The following is a 17,950-nucleotide window of genomic DNA, read 5'->3' as shown; positions in this document are numbered from 1 at the left end:
TTTTAGTATACCCTTGCGTTCACATCAGCGATAGCTGTTGAATACATTAAGGGCTGATTTCAAAACCAAATTAATTTTATTCTGAGTTTTATCCTCTGCCTTGGATTTGATCTTTCTTATCATCACCTGTAAATTAACCGTGCGTGTGTGAACGGTAACCGAGACGCAGATGTTTATTAAAATGATAATTGAGTTTCTCCTGCTTTTCTATGGTGTTCGTGTTATTTTAGTATTAGCTAGATAAACCTAGCAAATTTACGATTGCGTGAATCCTGAACGTTGATTTAAAATAGCGATTAAATAAATTGGCAATAAAGGCATTTCAAGGCATTTGTGCCTGATAGAGGCTCAGACGCTAATTATTACTAATTCCTTCCTAATAAGTTTTAACGTTTTCAACACCCCGATGGTTATTATAGCTAAAATACCTACTGAGAAATGCTCAATTTTTTTTACGGAATTTGTAAATTCAGCACTTCTCTTAATGATTTTGATTATGTCATGCCTTAATAAGGCTTAATTACCACTGCCCAAATGCTTCAAAATTTAACAATTGTAATCATTTTTGATGATAATAGACGCAACAATTCGTGAACGAGTCAGTGTGCGTTGTTACAACGAAATTCACGATTGATTTTACGTTCTACTCTTGGCTCAACGGCCATGCATGGTCGAGTAAAATTTTTACATATTCGAAACATTACTTGGTCAAGAATGGAAGGGATCACTAAAGAGCTAATACAAAGTGCTATAAAGGGAATAGGACATGACAATTCTTATCTGGTTACAACTTAATGAGTGTTTTTCATACAAGTAACTCATACCAGCTTTTGAAAAAACTTTTGGTCATTTTTAAATCCACGCTATTTATATAACTAGTGTTTTCTAAGTAGAGTTTTCTAACGACCTAAAATCGCCTTTTTCACCACGAAACGCCGAAAAGTCATTTTATGATTTTAACATTTAGTTTTAATCAACTTTATGTTCGGTAATGCAAGAAATGGCTGTCACCAAGCATGCGGAGTTTAAAATCTGGAAAATTTATTTTAAATACCCAAAAATCTGGTTTGACGTTTCTAAATTTACGGGACGGTCGGTAAGTTTTTTGCAAAATATGGAATTGAAACGATACGTTAAGTGCAAAGATAAGCACATAACGCAAAAACAACGACTTCAAATTTGTCGTTTTTTTTCTGATAGCTAGCACCGTTGGGAAATGTCGCACAATTCACGATTGAGTTGGAGACGCGCGAGTTCGGTGTCCGAGCAGAGCGGCGCAGGTCACGTGGTACCGGATATTCGAATAGTAAAATGCCATTCGAATATTTTATTAGTCGAATATTTTGCCCAGCCCTAGTTGTTACGATGACTTGGTATTTTAAATACGCGCTCAAGGTTTGTTGCTATTTTACCATGCGTTGTTTTTGTGCGGCTCTTCATAACTTTGAGGTTTGAAATGCGGCTCTGGGACTAAAAAAGTTTGAGAACCACTGCTCTATAGTTTCAGGATATCATTTATTTTATGACGACACGCTTTGGCCAATCTTGGCCGTTGAATTGTTCGTTTTTTCAGTAGTTGGTTCTACTGTCCTACTGATCCTAGAAAAAATAAGTAAAAGAGACACACACTCCTGCGATTTAGAGTACAGGCGTATATTTCATCGTACAAAACCAAATTTAGGCTGAACACGAAGATGAACTACCCCATACTTTTGAGGATTCGCTCGTATGGAGTCTCGTTAGAATGGAGTCATACATCGCAATGCTTTTGGGGGTTGCTTGTGCCAAATTCTAGAGACTATCCAAGTGATCTGTGATTCCAGTCACGTCAACACCGAATTGCATGCAGTTAATGCTTTCCATCATTTGCTAGGAGATGAAGTACAAAGAAAAGTGGCTCATAATTTCCCGCCTATCAGGTGGTTGGTGGTCGTTTTTTTTTAGGTGAGGCCAAATAGTAAAATGGAGAAATTTCAAGACCCAACAATTTCGTTGGAAATTTTTAATTTAACCACGTAATATAAGGATATTTAAGTTGTTTAGTTGAAATGAACGTAATGTATGATCGTTTGATATATAAACAAAAACGTTTTCCAAAACAAAATACAGGAATAGCGTTTCACTAAGTTATAAGTGCTAACTTCATCTTCTAGTAATGTACCGATTTTCTGTGTGTTAGTCGATCCTTGCCTGTACTAACTGATCGACTGAGAAAGTCTGCACTATAGGCTATCGGTCGGAACGCTACGTAAAAGCGAGAATTTTTTTGCGTCACAATATATATTTAAGAATAACATAATTAAATATGAATATATAAATGATTATTGGCACCGGTTCTATTTTATTGAACTCCTAGTATTTAAATTTTATACCATGTGTACAAAAACATGGTCTGACTAGATTAGTCTGATCCGAATAGGAGTGAAAGTGTTATAGCAACTAACCCCCAAATGTAGGCTACCCCATTTCATGTTGAAATCATCAGAACAAAGTTAATTTTTCCCAAAATTCGAACAAAGACTTTCGTAGGAATCAAATTACACCAGTTTTAAGAACATAACATGTTCCACCCAGTCATTATCAAATTAAAATTTATATTCTCAAGACGTTTGGCACTGATTGAAATAATTATATCTGAGTTCCCATCCGTACGATGTACATAATTACCCTTATATGCTATAGTGTGGCATATAACTCTGACCCTTAAGTTTAGTAAACATATATAATTTTGATTTTCGAACAAAACTAGCACATTTTTAAGGTTAAAATCCAATCTAGATAACTTTGTTGACTTTGCTTGTTGGGAGCAACTTCGAAGACGTCATGGACCCACGTTTTGTCGACATTTCCAGTTCTAAAGTTCAATCTACTGCTAACTCATTAGCTGTGCGTTGACCAGGCTGGAAAAATGTAAAAGTGAAAACATAGTCATTTAGAATCAGATTGCATGGATACAACTATATATGTATAATCTTCCCATACTTAGTTACCAATATGCCACTGTATTCGGATAGTATACCCTGACTTCAATTACATCAAAGACATAATATGTATTTATGTATAGTTTCATTCTTTTTCGTTGAATTTTAAATACAAAAGTATATATATATATTTATGAATGAAATGTACCACACGAGTCCGTTACTAATTGCAGCCGTGATTAAATATTCTAATTTATATATATATATATATTACAATTATATCATAGGGATATTTAAACTACTTACCGATGATAGGCGCCCATGTGTTGTAAAAGCTCATTATGTGTCCCCGTTTCAACGACCCTTCCTTTGTCAACCACTGCTATCATGTCAGCGTTCATGACTGTTGATAATCTGTGTGCAATGATAATACTTGTGCGACCTTGTCTTGCTTTGTCCAATGCTTCTTGTACCACCTGAATAGTAATAATTGCCATTTGTGTATACGGCTTCATGTGACTCGAATCTCTATTACGCCAGCAGCGTAATAAAACCGATGTATATATATATTGAAAATCAATTCAATTATAAAAAGGAAAACACTACCTTTTCGCTTTCTGTGTCCAACGCAGAGGTTGCTTCATCAAGCAACAGTAATTTTGGTTTTCCCAGCAAAGCTCTCGCAATAGCAATTCTCTGTTTTTGTCCTCCTGATAACTGTCTGCCCTTGAATCCAAGTTTGGTGTCGTAACCCTGTTAGTAAAATTTTTTAAATAGTGTCATGACAATTTCGGTCTATATATTCCTCAACACTTTTAGTAATTCCGCGCATACATGGTTCAAACACTCTTCAAGAACCTTGAATATATATATCTTTTTAAACTTTTCCCCCAAATTTGAAGTCTTTGTTTTTAACAGTTTTTTTGTGAACCGTTTTTTTTTTATTTCAAGTAGAGGGATACCATTTGTATATTAGGTCTGATAATTCTTATTGCATACCTCTGGCAAACTTGAAATAAACTCGTGAATGTTTGCGTCAGCAGCAGCGGATGCAATTTCTTCGTCTGTGTGTGTCCGCGTGATGTCACCATATCTGCGTCCACATAAAAAAGACAAAAAAACTTCTTGGTCAAAAATCGAAATCCATAATATTATTATTATTTATTCTGGTAATTATTATTACTAAGTTTGTTTTAGTATTAAACCCGATTTGTTATTTACCGTGAATAAAATTTGATGATAACACCACAAATCAGGAAACAATGAATCGCGCCAGTGAAACACCGTACATGTATGACCAATATTCTAATCGAAAGAAAAAAAATCTGAAATACGCAAGATGGCTAGAGATGGTTGGGGTTAGGCCATAATTTTAGGTACAAATACGACGGGAGTCACTTGGCTAGTCCCCGAACTCGTAATAGAACTAAAATAAAAAACCTGGTACACATACTACGTCCCAGTGTCTGACATCTTGGTTCACATACTTCGGGAGTACCTTAAAATCTAGTAGTAATAAACTTACAAAATGTTGTCCTTGATGCTTATATCAAAAAGCACTGGTTCTTGCGATACAATACCAATCTGTTGTCTTGCCCAAGATACGTTAAGTTTCTTGATATCATTTCCATCAATTGTCTACAGAAAAATATTTTAAAGAAATCGTTTATCCTTTGGTACAGTTGGTACTACAGTTTATATTAATATTAACGTCACGCGGGCCACCACTTTAGAGGTATGATATGCGTCAGAAATCATCCTAGAGTTAGACCATTTAGTCACCCAATTTCCTGTGATAAACCCACTTAACAATGTCTAAATGGCCTAGTTTAAGAGATACATTTTAACCATTGCTCAAATATACCGTATTTCCCGGCGAATAAGTCTACCCGGTCAATAAGACGAGGCCTGTTTTCAAGCCTGAAAAAATGGGTTTTTGCATATAACCTGCCAATAAGTCGGGGTCAACATCGGAATCTCAAATTACCATGCAATGTCTTTTGAGCGGTCTCCGCGTTTGCGAATTGGTTAAAATAGCCTATAATGACCTTTTCTTGTAGCGTAATATTCAATCCCTAATAACTACGGGAATTTAAACTGTCTTCAAATTTTAATCTACTTGTGTTCAACTCGCGATTGCGTCCACCATAAAAGAACATTATATAATACATAATAAGGAAATACGGTACATGCGAATTGCCAATAACAAACGTTTTCTTTAAGTACGATAACGTACCACTTCTCCGTCTGTCGCATCATAAAATCTCTCCATAAGTTGAATACATGTTGATTTCCCGCATCCGGAATGACCAACTAATGCTAGTGTTTTACCAGTCGAAACCGAAAAATTACATCCTTGAAGAACAGTTGAATCTGGCCGAGTAGGGTACGTGAAATGAACGGACTTGAATTCAATGTTACCTTTACAAGCATGCTGAAAATAGTTTCAAATTTAAAATCAATAACGAGAAAGTTATTGGCTAGCTGCTTGATAATTATTGTAACTCTCGCACACTCAGTCAAAGTGCGTCGATAACTACGAGAGAGTGGTGGTCTGGTTAACGTATGCTGCCTGTGTATAATAATAACAAATACTCCTACTAACCCTTTTAAATCAATGAAACTGACATATATAATACCCCTGTTGCAGATACACCCTTTAAGAACATTAAAAAATGGAACAAAACGTTATGGCAGACTCCAATTAACTGCTAAAAGTGCCGTTGAATTATCATAAATGCGCATTGTTTTAGTTATCGGTACATAACTTACATCGGTCCTATAGTAGTAGAGCTAACGTTACGTTTTAGATTTCATATTACCAATCTAGACGAACGTAGCCTATCACCACCTGCAAGTCGATGAGTGATAATCGGAAAATAATAAAAAAAAATAGTAATTAGTAATTAACGTTCTTACAGGCTTATGACCTTCATCGCTATGACTTGGAATAGTTGGTTCGCTGTCAAATAGCTTAAACATTCTTGCCGCTGATAATTTAGCTTCGGCGTAGTCTGGTACGTAAGAACTGTTTTGTCCGGCGGCTCTTGCTCCGAAAATAACAGCAAAAAGTACTCTGAATGAAATATTGTTTTAAAACAAACGATTCCAAGAAAGTTAAATACTTCAACAGATAATATATAAATTCAACAGTCACTATATAAATTGCTGTGCAGTGTACTACTGAATATATTAGGTAATTCTCTGTTTTCTAAAATCACCTTGGTTAATCATGACATGTAGGTTTAATGAGCTTACTTGAATACATCTTCGAATGGTATTTCACCACTCTCAACTAATTCGATACCTAAGCGAAAAATCCCAGCATAGGTCATGTAGATGAGACATTGAGAAAACGCGTAACCTATACCAGTGTAGACGGTTTTCTTAACTGCAGACCTTGTAACAAAATATTCAATTTAAAATTCTGTAGAAGTATATTAAAAATAAAAATATGCAAACAAAATAAAAGTTACCAATCGTCAGAAAAATTAAGATTTTCATTTAAAGAATAAATACATCTTTTTACCACAATTAATATTTGTTATTCGTCACCTGGTTAATTACAAAAATTAATGCAAAATAACACTTTAAAACGTAAAATATTCAAAAACTTTAGTAGGATACATGCGGACAGTGGTTCCATTGCATTTGAACCCACGTACATTTGAACCCATGGGAATTGCACCTGCATACTATTGCACCTATGGAAATTTGTTTTGTTTTACGGATATTTGAACCCATACTAACCCTAACCCACGGGTTTAACACCTGCATATAGATTGAACCCGCGGATATACATATGGGTTCAAATGAACATGGGTTCAAATATACGGTCACCGCGGACAGTATATATATACAGTAGTTTTCTAACTGTGGGTGAAGGTTTGTAAAGTCCTTTTCCGAGCGGAGGCGTTAAATATTATAAATAAAAAAGATTAGTTACTTGAAAGGCTCTTTCAGTCTTTCTGTGTAAGTTTGAAAAACTTTGGCTTCGTTGGCGAGTGAAGCTACTGTACGAATATGGCTAATAGCTTCTGTTGCTATGTCGTCTGCAAACAATATGACCATTTGATTAAACGACTGAAAATTACGACAAACACGAAATAGCGTACGCGAATAAATATCTTACTTGCGTTTTCAAAAGCTTGTTTTTCCTTTTCTGATGCTCCAAGCAACAATTTCATCTTTAGAAATTCCCCAAGTACAATGAGAGGTATGTAGGCTATTGTCAGTAACGTTAATTTCCAACTATAAGCAAATGCAATTCCCAACGCAACACCTTTGGAATAACATTGAAACAATAATAAAATAATAATTTGTAACATTTGTGAGAAACTTTTTGACAAGTACATACCCAAACAGGCAAAATTTTTAACCAGCAGTCCAAAACGAGTTCCAGTACATCCTTGTACTCTTGATGCATCAGAAGCAAGCTTCATGCAAACAGCACCTGTGTTGTTTCTATGATCATCAAAGTAAGCGATATCTTGACGAAGAACAGAACGAAATGCTTTTTCTCGAAGTCTTATTGTTAGTTCCGTACCAGATTTGGAGAAGAATATTGCCTGTGTAGTACAATCGTAAATAAATACTAATATATATATACTAATAATATAATAAAGCGGTAATTGTTATGCGACGAAGATAAGTAACAGCTGGTGGTGAATTTAAATGTAATATTTATATTTGACTAAAATATTCAACAAATTATTGAACGTATTTCTGTTATTGGGTTTAAAACATATCGTTACGTTTACTCGAAATAACTTACCTCCAACGTGTTTGAAATAAACGCAGTTGCACCGAGCGCTAAAAACAAACACGAATACAGCACGGACAAGTGACCTTGTTCTTCTACATTTCCTTCTGTAAATATTGTCAAAACAGCGGAGAAGATCAAAGCGTTTATGGGATCCAAAGAACCGGAGACAGCAGAGAAAAAGCATCCAACTAAAATGAATACATCATTGAATATTACTCTGCTCTTCAATTTTTCTGTCGCCGTCTGCTGTTTTTATCCTTTATATTTTACAGTTATTGATGTAGCTCTGTGATTACCACACAACTACTTCTTCATGAAAGCAGAATTTTGCCTTGGCTATATGTGCGTATTGGTTGGCTCTATATGCATGAGTTGGCTGTATATGCATATTTTGGCTGTATTTGTATATCACGTTGCGGACTTGAAAACTAGAGAAATGTTGCCATTTGTCATATGAAGATGATTCATAATTTTCTTCCTACTTAATATCAAATATTATATTTCATAAAGGCTTGAGAACTTACATCCAATGTACACAGCCTCCGGTTTGTTAAGTTTCATTATTCTACTTATAGGAGCATCCGGAAGTTCTTCTTCTTCCTCCTCGTCAACATCTTCTTCAGTTTCCTATATTATACATTCAAGTTTAAATTAGATGGAAATCATCACGTTGTCGACCAGCAGTTCAAAGTCGCGGTGAATGGGGCATTAGTTGACGGACACAAAATTTATAGTTTATCCTTTGCACGGTTCATCTTTAACAAATCGTCTATGGAAACTTCTTTTTGCGAGCCTTTTTTAAAGGGTTACATGCAACACGCCATCCAAATTAATGTCCTGTACCTATATAAATACTCAATGTATGATAGAAATGCCAACAGATATCGACTGAAAATTTTCTAAACCTAAGGGCTAATAATTGACGACTAACAAAGTAAAGAAACAACGCTATCTACATTAAACAAAGTTTTGCTTCAGTCTATAGTGAATAATTTGAATACTCACCCTGGGGTCTCTGGGTGACGAAAATAGAAGGCATATATATATTAGATCTAACTGCCATGCTCTACGTCCACGGTTATCGCGGAGTCCATTACAGTTGGAGTTCAGGTTTAATGGTTGTTTATAACAGGTTTATGTTCTGTACTCAAATACTGTACATAGTAATTTATACTTTACTTCATTTCCACTGAATTCGTTTCCTGATTTTATAGACTGTGTTTCCCGGCGTTTGAAATTCCGATTTGAGCGTCCTCTGGCTGACGTTTTGGAAGATAATTTCGTTAGACGTTCTGAAAGTAATATTTATATGGATCGACTGACTAACTAGTGGTATCAAGAATATACTCTTTATCTATCATTGTTTTGTCACAATATGGAAATTGTGTGAATTTAGTCGTTGACTCAACCATCCATAATAATACATGTTAATGGAAAAAACTGAAATCACTCATAAAAATAACAGTAACTACAAAGTTTATTAACTCATCGGTTTACATTTATTTGAAGGTGTTTGAAATTTCAAGAGGGTGTAGGGTAATCATTGATTACAGTAGGTATTTAGCCTTTATTTAGTAGCACATAATATATTAGTAACACCTATTCCTTCCCAAAACCACCTAGTACTCAATGAAGTTCAATTAATCTTGCAAATCAGTAATCAGTAGTTTATTTTTCACCATACCCAAAATAGGCACAAACACAAACATACAAATTGCAATAAATTAAATTATAAATAGGCCATATTTCAAGATGAAGGAGACGCAAGAAACCAATACTGGTTATTGCAAAAGCAGGATTCTATTGTGATCAGCAGTGTACTTCTAATATATCTTACATTACAAAAATTCCTATGTTTTATTTTATTGTACATAACCGAAGTAGGCTACTGTTAACTTACGGCATATTATACCTTGGTTTTTTGACTCCACTGAATTCTCCGTTTTATTGTTCATTTGACTGTTAATTAAATTCGAATATGCTCCTTCGTGATTTTCCAGTAATTCATCATGAGTTCCTTCTTCCACTATTTGTCCATCATGGAATACAATGATTTTATTCGCATTCTTGATCGTAGACAAGCGATGGGCGATAACGATCGTCGTTCTACCTAGAAAAAGAATAAGATTTCATGATACACTTACATATTTCTTGAAATAACGCAGCCAGACAAGCCGAACCCGCGGTGGAAACCAAAATGTATAATAAGTTTTATTATAAACTTTAGTGAAGTGTGTTTTACAAATAATGTTAAAAATTTATCTGTTATTTAAAATTTATGAATTCAGTGAATTTACTTTTGACAAATAGTCACCGCTTAGGAAAAATCAATAATTTTTTTATTACGATTATTCAATTGCTCTGCAAAATATACTGCATTGATAACTTTTGTCAGTGTTATTGCGCGTTTCCAGAACAATTTTGACGTTACACATCGTTTTTTTTAGTGTCAACAGCAGAAATTCGCAGTAATTGCCTTTTGATTATTGACCAGTTCTATACTGACATATGTGTAGCAACAATAGATATTCATGGGGTTGCTGGGTGCGTTATTTGCCCCTATCTATCTGTGATCTTTGCTTTATAAATTACAAACATATAAAACCTTGCGTACGATTAGGTAAAATTATTGCCGTTATGTGGCATTAAAATCCTATTTGCCTACCTGCAGATGCTTTTTCCAGCGCAGATTGAACAATATATTCGCTTTCGGTGTCCAAGGCTGAAGTAGCCTCATCCAGTAGCATTATCTTGGGATCTCGAACAATTGCTCGAGCAATGGCAATTCGCTGTTTCTGTCCACCACTTAACTGACTACCGCTTTCGCCAACAAGTGTTTCATATTTCTATAAATTATAAGAGGGAACATGAGAATAATTTTATATTAAAATCCTAGAGCGACGAACAGCCTATATATAGTGAACAAACCCACAAAAATCAGCTCCAAATTTCAATACCGAAATCAATCTGTATTCGATTCGATTTTGGTGTTGAAAAATATTCGAGTTTATCCATCCCTAGTTTTGAAGTCTCACTACGTTAGGCACTAGAATATGAATGAAAGAAATGATCGAGTATTTTTATGTTGATACCTTAGGAAGAGCACTGATAAAATTATCCGCGTTTGCCAGTTTAGCAGCTTTGTGAATTTCTTCATCTGTTACATCCTGTTTTCCATATCTTATATTTTCTCCAATAGTTGTATCAAAAAGCACAGGTTCTTGTGCTACAATACCAATACGGTCTCTAAGCCATCGCAAATTAAGATTTTTTACGTTATTTCCATCAATCATAACGGCACCACCCTGAACAGGTAAAAATAAATAAATTTTGCTTTTTTATATTCAATTACACTTCGGGTAATGACCCATTGTACTTCATTCACAATTCTAATAATCCATAAATCGAACTATACAGCAATCTGCACATGTATTGCATACAAAGTAATTATGATTTAGCTAGTTTTGCGTCGCACGACATGACGACATGTTTGAGTGCGGTTGGCAACTTGATATACATATACAGCCAAAATCTACATTTGCGGCCAACTCATAAATTTATATCGGTGTAATCATGTATATATGTATATCAGTTGGCTGTATATGTATATCAGTTGGCTGTATATGTACATGAGTCGGCCTTATATGCATATGTATAGAACGATATCAACCCTATTGCGTGTTTTAGATATCAAAAATGTATATAGTATTAGTAATAATTTGGGCCAATTTTCTACGGAATAAGAAATCTATATTGCATAGAAGAGAACTAAACGAGTTTTGTACCATTAACATTCTCAAATCATGGTCAATAATTCAAAACTTTAAAAAATTAGAAAATGGTAGAATATCTTACCGCAACATCATAAAATCGTTGAATTAAGCTGATCGATGTGCTTTTACCACAACCACTTTGTCCCACCAAAGCGACAGTCTGTCCTTTGTCAGCTTTGAAATTAACGCCTTTCAATATCTTCGACATAAAAAAGAAAACAATAAAAAAGGTCAAAAATGAAATTTTGGGATGTGCGTTTAAACGTATGATTGCTCTAAATTGAAAAATTGAGATACTGTTGATTTTTGCTATATAATTCAATTGTAATAAACGGTGAATTAAAACATGAATGTACGCAGGATAGATCAAATTTTATAGATAAATAAAATAACGCCGAGCTCGCTACCTGAGTTTTGTTATCGTCAATTTTACAAAGCTTCAACAGGTTCCTTAAAATCTACCATTTATAGAAGGGTCAGAATTTTTCTGCTTGGCATTACCCACTCAATTTATTAGACCTTGGGTGAGATAGATGGGTATGAGGCCTGGACATGTTGGTAAAATCCAATTCTCCAAAATGTCTACCTTTCAGATTATCTTACAGAATGTTTTCATCGATATGTATGTATTGGTGCTGCGGCGTAAATGACCAAATTATTTAAACTGATCAAAGCCCTACTATTTCTGATAGTTTTCTATTTGCTTTGAGGCAGTTTAAACAGGACAATTTTTTGAGAACTTCGTAAGCACTCTCTTCGACTTCTCAGGCTAAAATCTTGCATATGCCAATGTGTAGATATGCACCATTTACCTGAGTTTCTGGTCGAGATGGATAGCTGAATTCAACGTTTTTAAATACTACGTTTCCTTCCATGTTTTCCGGTTTTATGCCCTTCTCTGAAAATATATCTATCACTGGTACACGTTCAATCACTGAAAATATTTTCATTCCTGCCACTTTAGCCGTTGAAATGTATTCCATGTTGCTTCCAGCCTATTGGTGGTTTAAAAAGGTAATGTATAATTTTTTTGTTACTGGACACGAAATGGATGGTTATTATGTTGTTGTTAGTATTATTTTCCTTAGTATTTTTTTCTGTTGGTGGCCTTTTTTTTAACTACTGGACCAACTGCTTTGACAAAGATGTCAAAGATTGCTGTGTCGCTAGAAAGCTACTTTATTAATTTCAAAAATTCCTTTGGGGTCTATGAGATTCGTTTTTCACATTGAAGTTTTGTGTAATGAGCTCATTAAAATTAAAAACTGCGCATTCTGTGGCGATCCCGCGAACGCAATTAAGCGATCTCGTGCTCAGCGCTGTCGGAACTTTTTCATAAGGTACCGGCACTGTGAAAGATTTGATACTACTTCGTTTTGGCTTTCGTGTCCCCATTTGAAGATTGGTCTATCCCATCGTGAAGTAGTTTGAATAGCGAAAAGAAACTTAAGCTGGACACCATTTCAGCCAATTCTGTTGTATACGTAGCCGATGGTTTTGGGGTTGAAAAGCTGCATTCCGTACGAAAACTCGAACAAAATGAGACCGTTTGGGATGCTTCATTGATGAAAAATACTAAACCTTTCTGACATTACTATTCCTATAGTATATGCTAGAAGTTACCAGAGAATAAAATAAATTCTTACCGCTCCTAAACCCAAGGCAGCCAGTAAAACGTTGAAGAAAACAACCATCATGTCACCAGGATCAAGAGGATCGTTTTCATCGATTATAAGTTGAACTCCGTACCAAAATGTTATTGCATACACGGAAAACGTGGTTAAATAAGTAAAACCCATGTTTAGTCCAAGCACTGTTCCCTTTTTTATCCCCATTTCTCTTGCTTTTGTCAGATTCACTGAATACCTGCAAAAAAAGAATATAAAAAATCATTTATTAGGTCTTCACCAATAGAGTTAGCGATATTCTTTTGAATTAAACGCCACAGGAGATAAATTTGCGATGACGTAATCATTTTCAAAAGAATTGTACATTATGAAGATGATTTGTACCTGAGATGTCAGTTAACGGTTAAAATAAATCGTAACCGTTAACCATCTAACCGTCTAAAAAAGCACGCACTTTTTCCTTTAGGAGGTGAGGAGTCTAGCAATCCTCTCGCACATACCCATCCGTGCATGGGATTCGTACCTGCGAACCCATGCAAAGTATTCAGAGGTGCAGTGACGAGCGTATTTCTAACGCTTAGCACAATGAGCCACACCACCGCGCCATATTATATTATATATTAAATTTCGAAAAATGTATTTAAATTAGGTAAACAACCATACCTTCTGCTTTGTTCGTCTTGAATTCCTAATGAAACAACGGTTCGAATAGCAGAAATAGTTTCTTCCGCTATTGAACCAGCAGAGCCGTAAGCTTCAATCTCCTCTCCAGCGTACTTCTTTATAAGCTACAAATGTTAATAATAAAACACGTGCTAATTCTTGTATACGACGTGGAGGTAACTATAGTTTGGGAGGACCGGCTCGGCGGCACATTTTGCGCTCGGCGTTGCAATTACTACCTGGGTGAGGCGGTGGTCATGTGATATAAAGATTTTGATTTGTGACGCTGTCATGATTCCCTTATTTATCTTTATGAAACACATTAGTGTTGATCAATTTTACAAAACTTAGTGCAAAACAGTCGTTCGTGACCCCTTTCTGAAGCTTTATACACACTTGGCCCCCTGTTTATCATTCCAGTTGTATTTAGAGTGTTATTTTGATCGGTAAATTCCAAATCTCATTATGATCAAACAACTCATGCTCAACAAAGTGAAAACACCTTGTGAAATAAACTTATCAAGAAATGAAATTAGGAAGAACAACGAGTTTTTTGTAAAGTGAAAGTAAAATCAGTTTTGCGCCTGGCATTGTGGACCCCCGGTTGTGAACCGATGGTGTAAAACCTAGCCCATCTTTAGCCACCCAACCCCATTTATTGTCCCTGACAACGTGTTGAAGTAAACAAACTTAGAAAACAAAATAAAACAAAGCAACTATTGTGTATTTTGCAGAGAGCACGATTGTTTAAGTGGTTAAAGCATTGGACTAACTATGTTAGCGTCTCAGGTTCGAATGCCATGCCCACCTACTCATCTCCACTATTTATCAAAATAATTAAGTATGTTTTAATAATACAGTATATAAATTTACAAACAATATACATACAACAAAAATCATCGCTGTAGAGATCACCAACATCGGAGTCAAAGATAAAGCCACAAGCGCTAGTTTCCAAGAATATATGAAGGCGACGATAACCAAAGAAATAACCATGCAGATGTATTGAATTAATAAAGACAATTTCTCTCCCATTCCGTCTTGTATTTTCAGGATGTCACTAAAGTGAAAATGATATTGAAAACAAAAAGTCAAGAGTATAAAAGACGTTGCATAATACTGATACTCACTCTGCTAGTCTCGCGTTTAATTCTCCTGAAGAATTAACATCATGATATCCAATATCCTGCCGTAAAATACTTTTGACATATGCCAAGCGAATTCGTTTTGTCTGCCTAAAATATCAAAAAATGGTGTACTTATAAAAAATGCTTTTAGGTTCAACGAAAAAATATACTGTTCAAAAGATTTAAAAACGCCATGACTGGATTTATTCTAGAGACATTTGATCAAGTATTCACATGAACATTGCACTTGTTTAGCAGTACACTTCGTACAGTACATTTCGTACAGATGGTCTTAAAATCAAACCGATATGCCTTTTACCGTTGGGTCCGTTTCAATGGCGATTAGGACCATACAACCTTCTCTACATTTAACTCTAAAACTAGGAAAAAGCGAAAATTTCAGGAATAAATTTCACTTGAATTTGATCACATCATGTAATTAAATTTCGTATTTTAAACTATCCATTCACGTCTTTTTACACTGTGACTGATTTACTCACCGTATAGCGAGAAAGCAAAACGTTGTAACTTGAATAGATCCCACAATGAAAACTCCTAATCCAATATATATGAACCAATAAACAGAATAAATGGAGTTGCCAGTCAAATCTCGAGCCTGTTCGGCAATAATTTGAAATTCGCTGAAAAAAAGTAGAAAAATATATTATAGGGAAACGATTCAAAACCACACTGCTATTTGAACATTATATCGTACTCTCACCTTTCCGTACCGTTGAATAACAAAGCTTCGGTGCATAATGTATAATTGAAGTTGCACGAAGAAAATTTTCCAAACGAAGTAAAGGTGTTTGTCAAATCTCCAAAAAATATGAATAGCAAAGGCAAAGAAGCTCCATGAATAGCTGACGCGAGGCTCCCGATCACCAACAAAAAGTAATCAAATCCATTCGCAAAACGAAACTGTCGAAGAAAAAGCATACATGGAAATAAGAAATAGAATCAGTTTTCATATATATATATATAGATATATAATTCAACAAATGAAAAGCCATAAGACCGGGTAAAAATACCAAAATCTACGGCCTTTTGGTTCGTTATTAGTCGAAGATGAAAATGGTTGAAACAATGGTTGATCGTCCCAAACCAGTGCTGGGCAAAGCCTTTTGCAAGGACCGCATTCAGAAAATATTTTTTTGCAAAGGGCCTCACTGAGAAAACTATTTTCCTGACTGTGGTGTCACAGTTACTATTCCAATTCGCCGAACCCATACCACACCATGATTATGACAAGGTGAGGATAAACTTTGGCTGCAGTTTGACAAAATAGCTAAAGTGACCAAGTCATTATACGACCTCGACGACTTGAAAAAGTTTACGAAATAGCTAAAGTGGACCAAAACATTATACGACGACTTGAAAAAGTTTACGAAAGTACACAACTCACCAAGCTATAAAACGGCACAGTTGGTACTGGCGAAAGTTTTGCTGTGTTGGCAGTACTTTCCACATGCCACTCTTTCTGTCCATTAAGAGGAGGTTTTTCATGTACATCATTGCCGCTTCTGAAAAGACCAATTCGAAATTAAGCACTAAGTATAATGAAAATAGAAAATCTAAGAATTGATCCACTATGCATAGATGCATATACCCGAATCGATAATTGCTTTTGAGTTCCGTCATTGCACAAAATAATACTAATATATACATGACACAAGCACACAAGAAGGAAATTGGGGAAATGAGAAATAAATGTATTACAAGGGTAATATCGCCTTGTATAACAGAGAATACAAATGGAAACCCGCAATAAGATACTCTCAAATAATCAGACTAAACCATACATGGGCAAAGCACGGCCGGTTGGGTAACTCAATCTGGCCCGCCTGTTCCTTCCACAACTGAACTAAAAAACCAAATTTTAATGTTTTAAGGTAAAATAGCTCAAGTATTTTATTGATTTTGCGTTTAAATTTAGTATTGGCACGATGCATATTGTTTTCCACCTTTGTTTAAAACACTGTAAATATGGGGTGCTCCAGAAGTATGCGCACCAAGATGTCACACCACCTGAATCATAACCGGTACATACATACTATATTGAGGTTGTGCGCCATCTTGGTGCGCATACTTCTGGAGGTCCAAATATTGTTCATAAGAGGTAACTTGTCATGTCAGACTTACCTGGCTCGGCAGTCTCGGTAGGCAAAATTGTAGGCCCGTGGTTCAAAAACATTGCCCTCCCCTGCTTTAAACCCTTCATATTACACGAATATATGTAAAAAACACGATGACGGGTGAATTGGCGAGTGCGTGGATATTTTACAAGAAGATTACTAGCGAAAGGGGGAAAGTACGAATATGTTTTAAAGCATTTTTACCATATCTAAAAAAGAGGTATTTCGTATTTTGAAACGCTTACATTTCATTATATATATATAATTTATAATAATAAGAAATGTGTACTCACATTACACTTAGATTTACCTCTTCGCCCATGATACCTTTTTTGATTTAAATTGGTGCCCAGATATAAACGTTAAATAAACCTGGTTTGAAAGCATATATATATATATTATGTTAGCCGAAATGAATATTTTAATCACGTTCAAATTCAAAGCCTTCATGCAATAATAAATTCTTACGATTCTTCTGGACTCTCACGCTCAGATCACATATTGCTTTGAAAATCTATAAGTTAGCATTGTCACTAAATGAATAGCTTGATATTGTTCGAAAACCAATGGTCTATAAGTTGAGTACGGTTACATTACGAGAACCGTGTTTGATCGATCCTAAAAAAGCGCGGTATACCGTATAGGCTATATTTCAATTGATCAATTTTAATACCTGAACTATCATGAACTATTTTTTTTATATACATGACTCAAATCTAAGGGCTAGTATAATTAGCTTTAGTTAAATTAGCAAAAACCATAATATACTGTTTTTTTGTTTTGTTTCTGCAATCTTGCTAAGAATGCTACCGCGACGTTTTAATTAACGTTAAAATAGAAAGGACGATGTTGGTCCGATGAGTCAGTGCTTAATATTGTATTGTTGCCAAGCTGCCAAGGGGTGAGAATAACTTTTGTTGTTCAAGTTGCTTACTCCA

General features: G+C 35.2%; 1 protein-coding gene across 4 annotated transcripts; it reads right to left on the bottom strand.

The window, feature by feature from the left end:
• Nucleotides 1-1,721: 1,721 nt before the first annotated feature.
• On the bottom strand, nt 1,722-17,445 carry LOC120346870 (ATP-dependent translocase ABCB1-like). Of its 4 annotated transcripts, none has more exons than XM_039416679.2 (27): nt 17,306-17,445; nt 16,283-16,400; nt 15,599-15,798; nt 15,378-15,518; nt 14,881-14,985; nt 14,639-14,810; nt 13,751-13,875; nt 13,106-13,325; nt 12,272-12,454; nt 11,542-11,658; nt 10,779-10,991; nt 10,352-10,532; nt 9,587-9,796; nt 8,866-8,978; nt 8,211-8,313; nt 7,696-7,874; nt 7,279-7,489; nt 7,054-7,203; nt 6,868-6,973; nt 6,180-6,320; nt 5,841-5,997; nt 5,158-5,355; nt 4,447-4,559; nt 3,921-4,014; nt 3,528-3,674; nt 3,228-3,397; nt 1,725-2,900 (listed from the first exon to the last, which is right to left on the bottom strand). In XM_039416679.2, exons 1-27 carry the CDS (start codon nt 17,332-17,334, stop codon nt 2,873-2,875), a joined length of 3,924 nt encoding a protein of 1,307 aa, XP_039272613.2. In that variant the 5' UTR covers nt 17,335-17,445; the 3' UTR covers nt 1,725-2,872. The 4 variants fall into 4 exon arrangements, with proteins under 4 accessions (XP_077967823.1, XP_077967818.1, XP_039272613.2 ...); XM_078111690.1 differs by having other exon boundaries at nt 1,726-2,900; nt 9,599-9,796; nt 17,306-17,444; XM_078111697.1 differs by lacking the exon at nt 5,158-5,355 and having other exon boundaries at nt 1,722-2,900.
• Between the last annotated feature and the right edge of the window lie 505 nt (nt 17,446-17,950).

The sequence above is a fragment of the Styela clava genome, chromosome 1 (genome assembly GCF_964204865.1).
Source record: "Styela clava chromosome 1, kaStyClav1.hap1.2, whole genome shotgun sequence".
NCBI lineage: Eukaryota > Metazoa > Chordata > Ascidiacea > Stolidobranchia > Styelidae > Styela > Styela clava.
The sequence above is the reverse complement of the archived record's forward strand: the minus strand, read 5'-3'. Positions and strand labels throughout refer to the sequence as shown.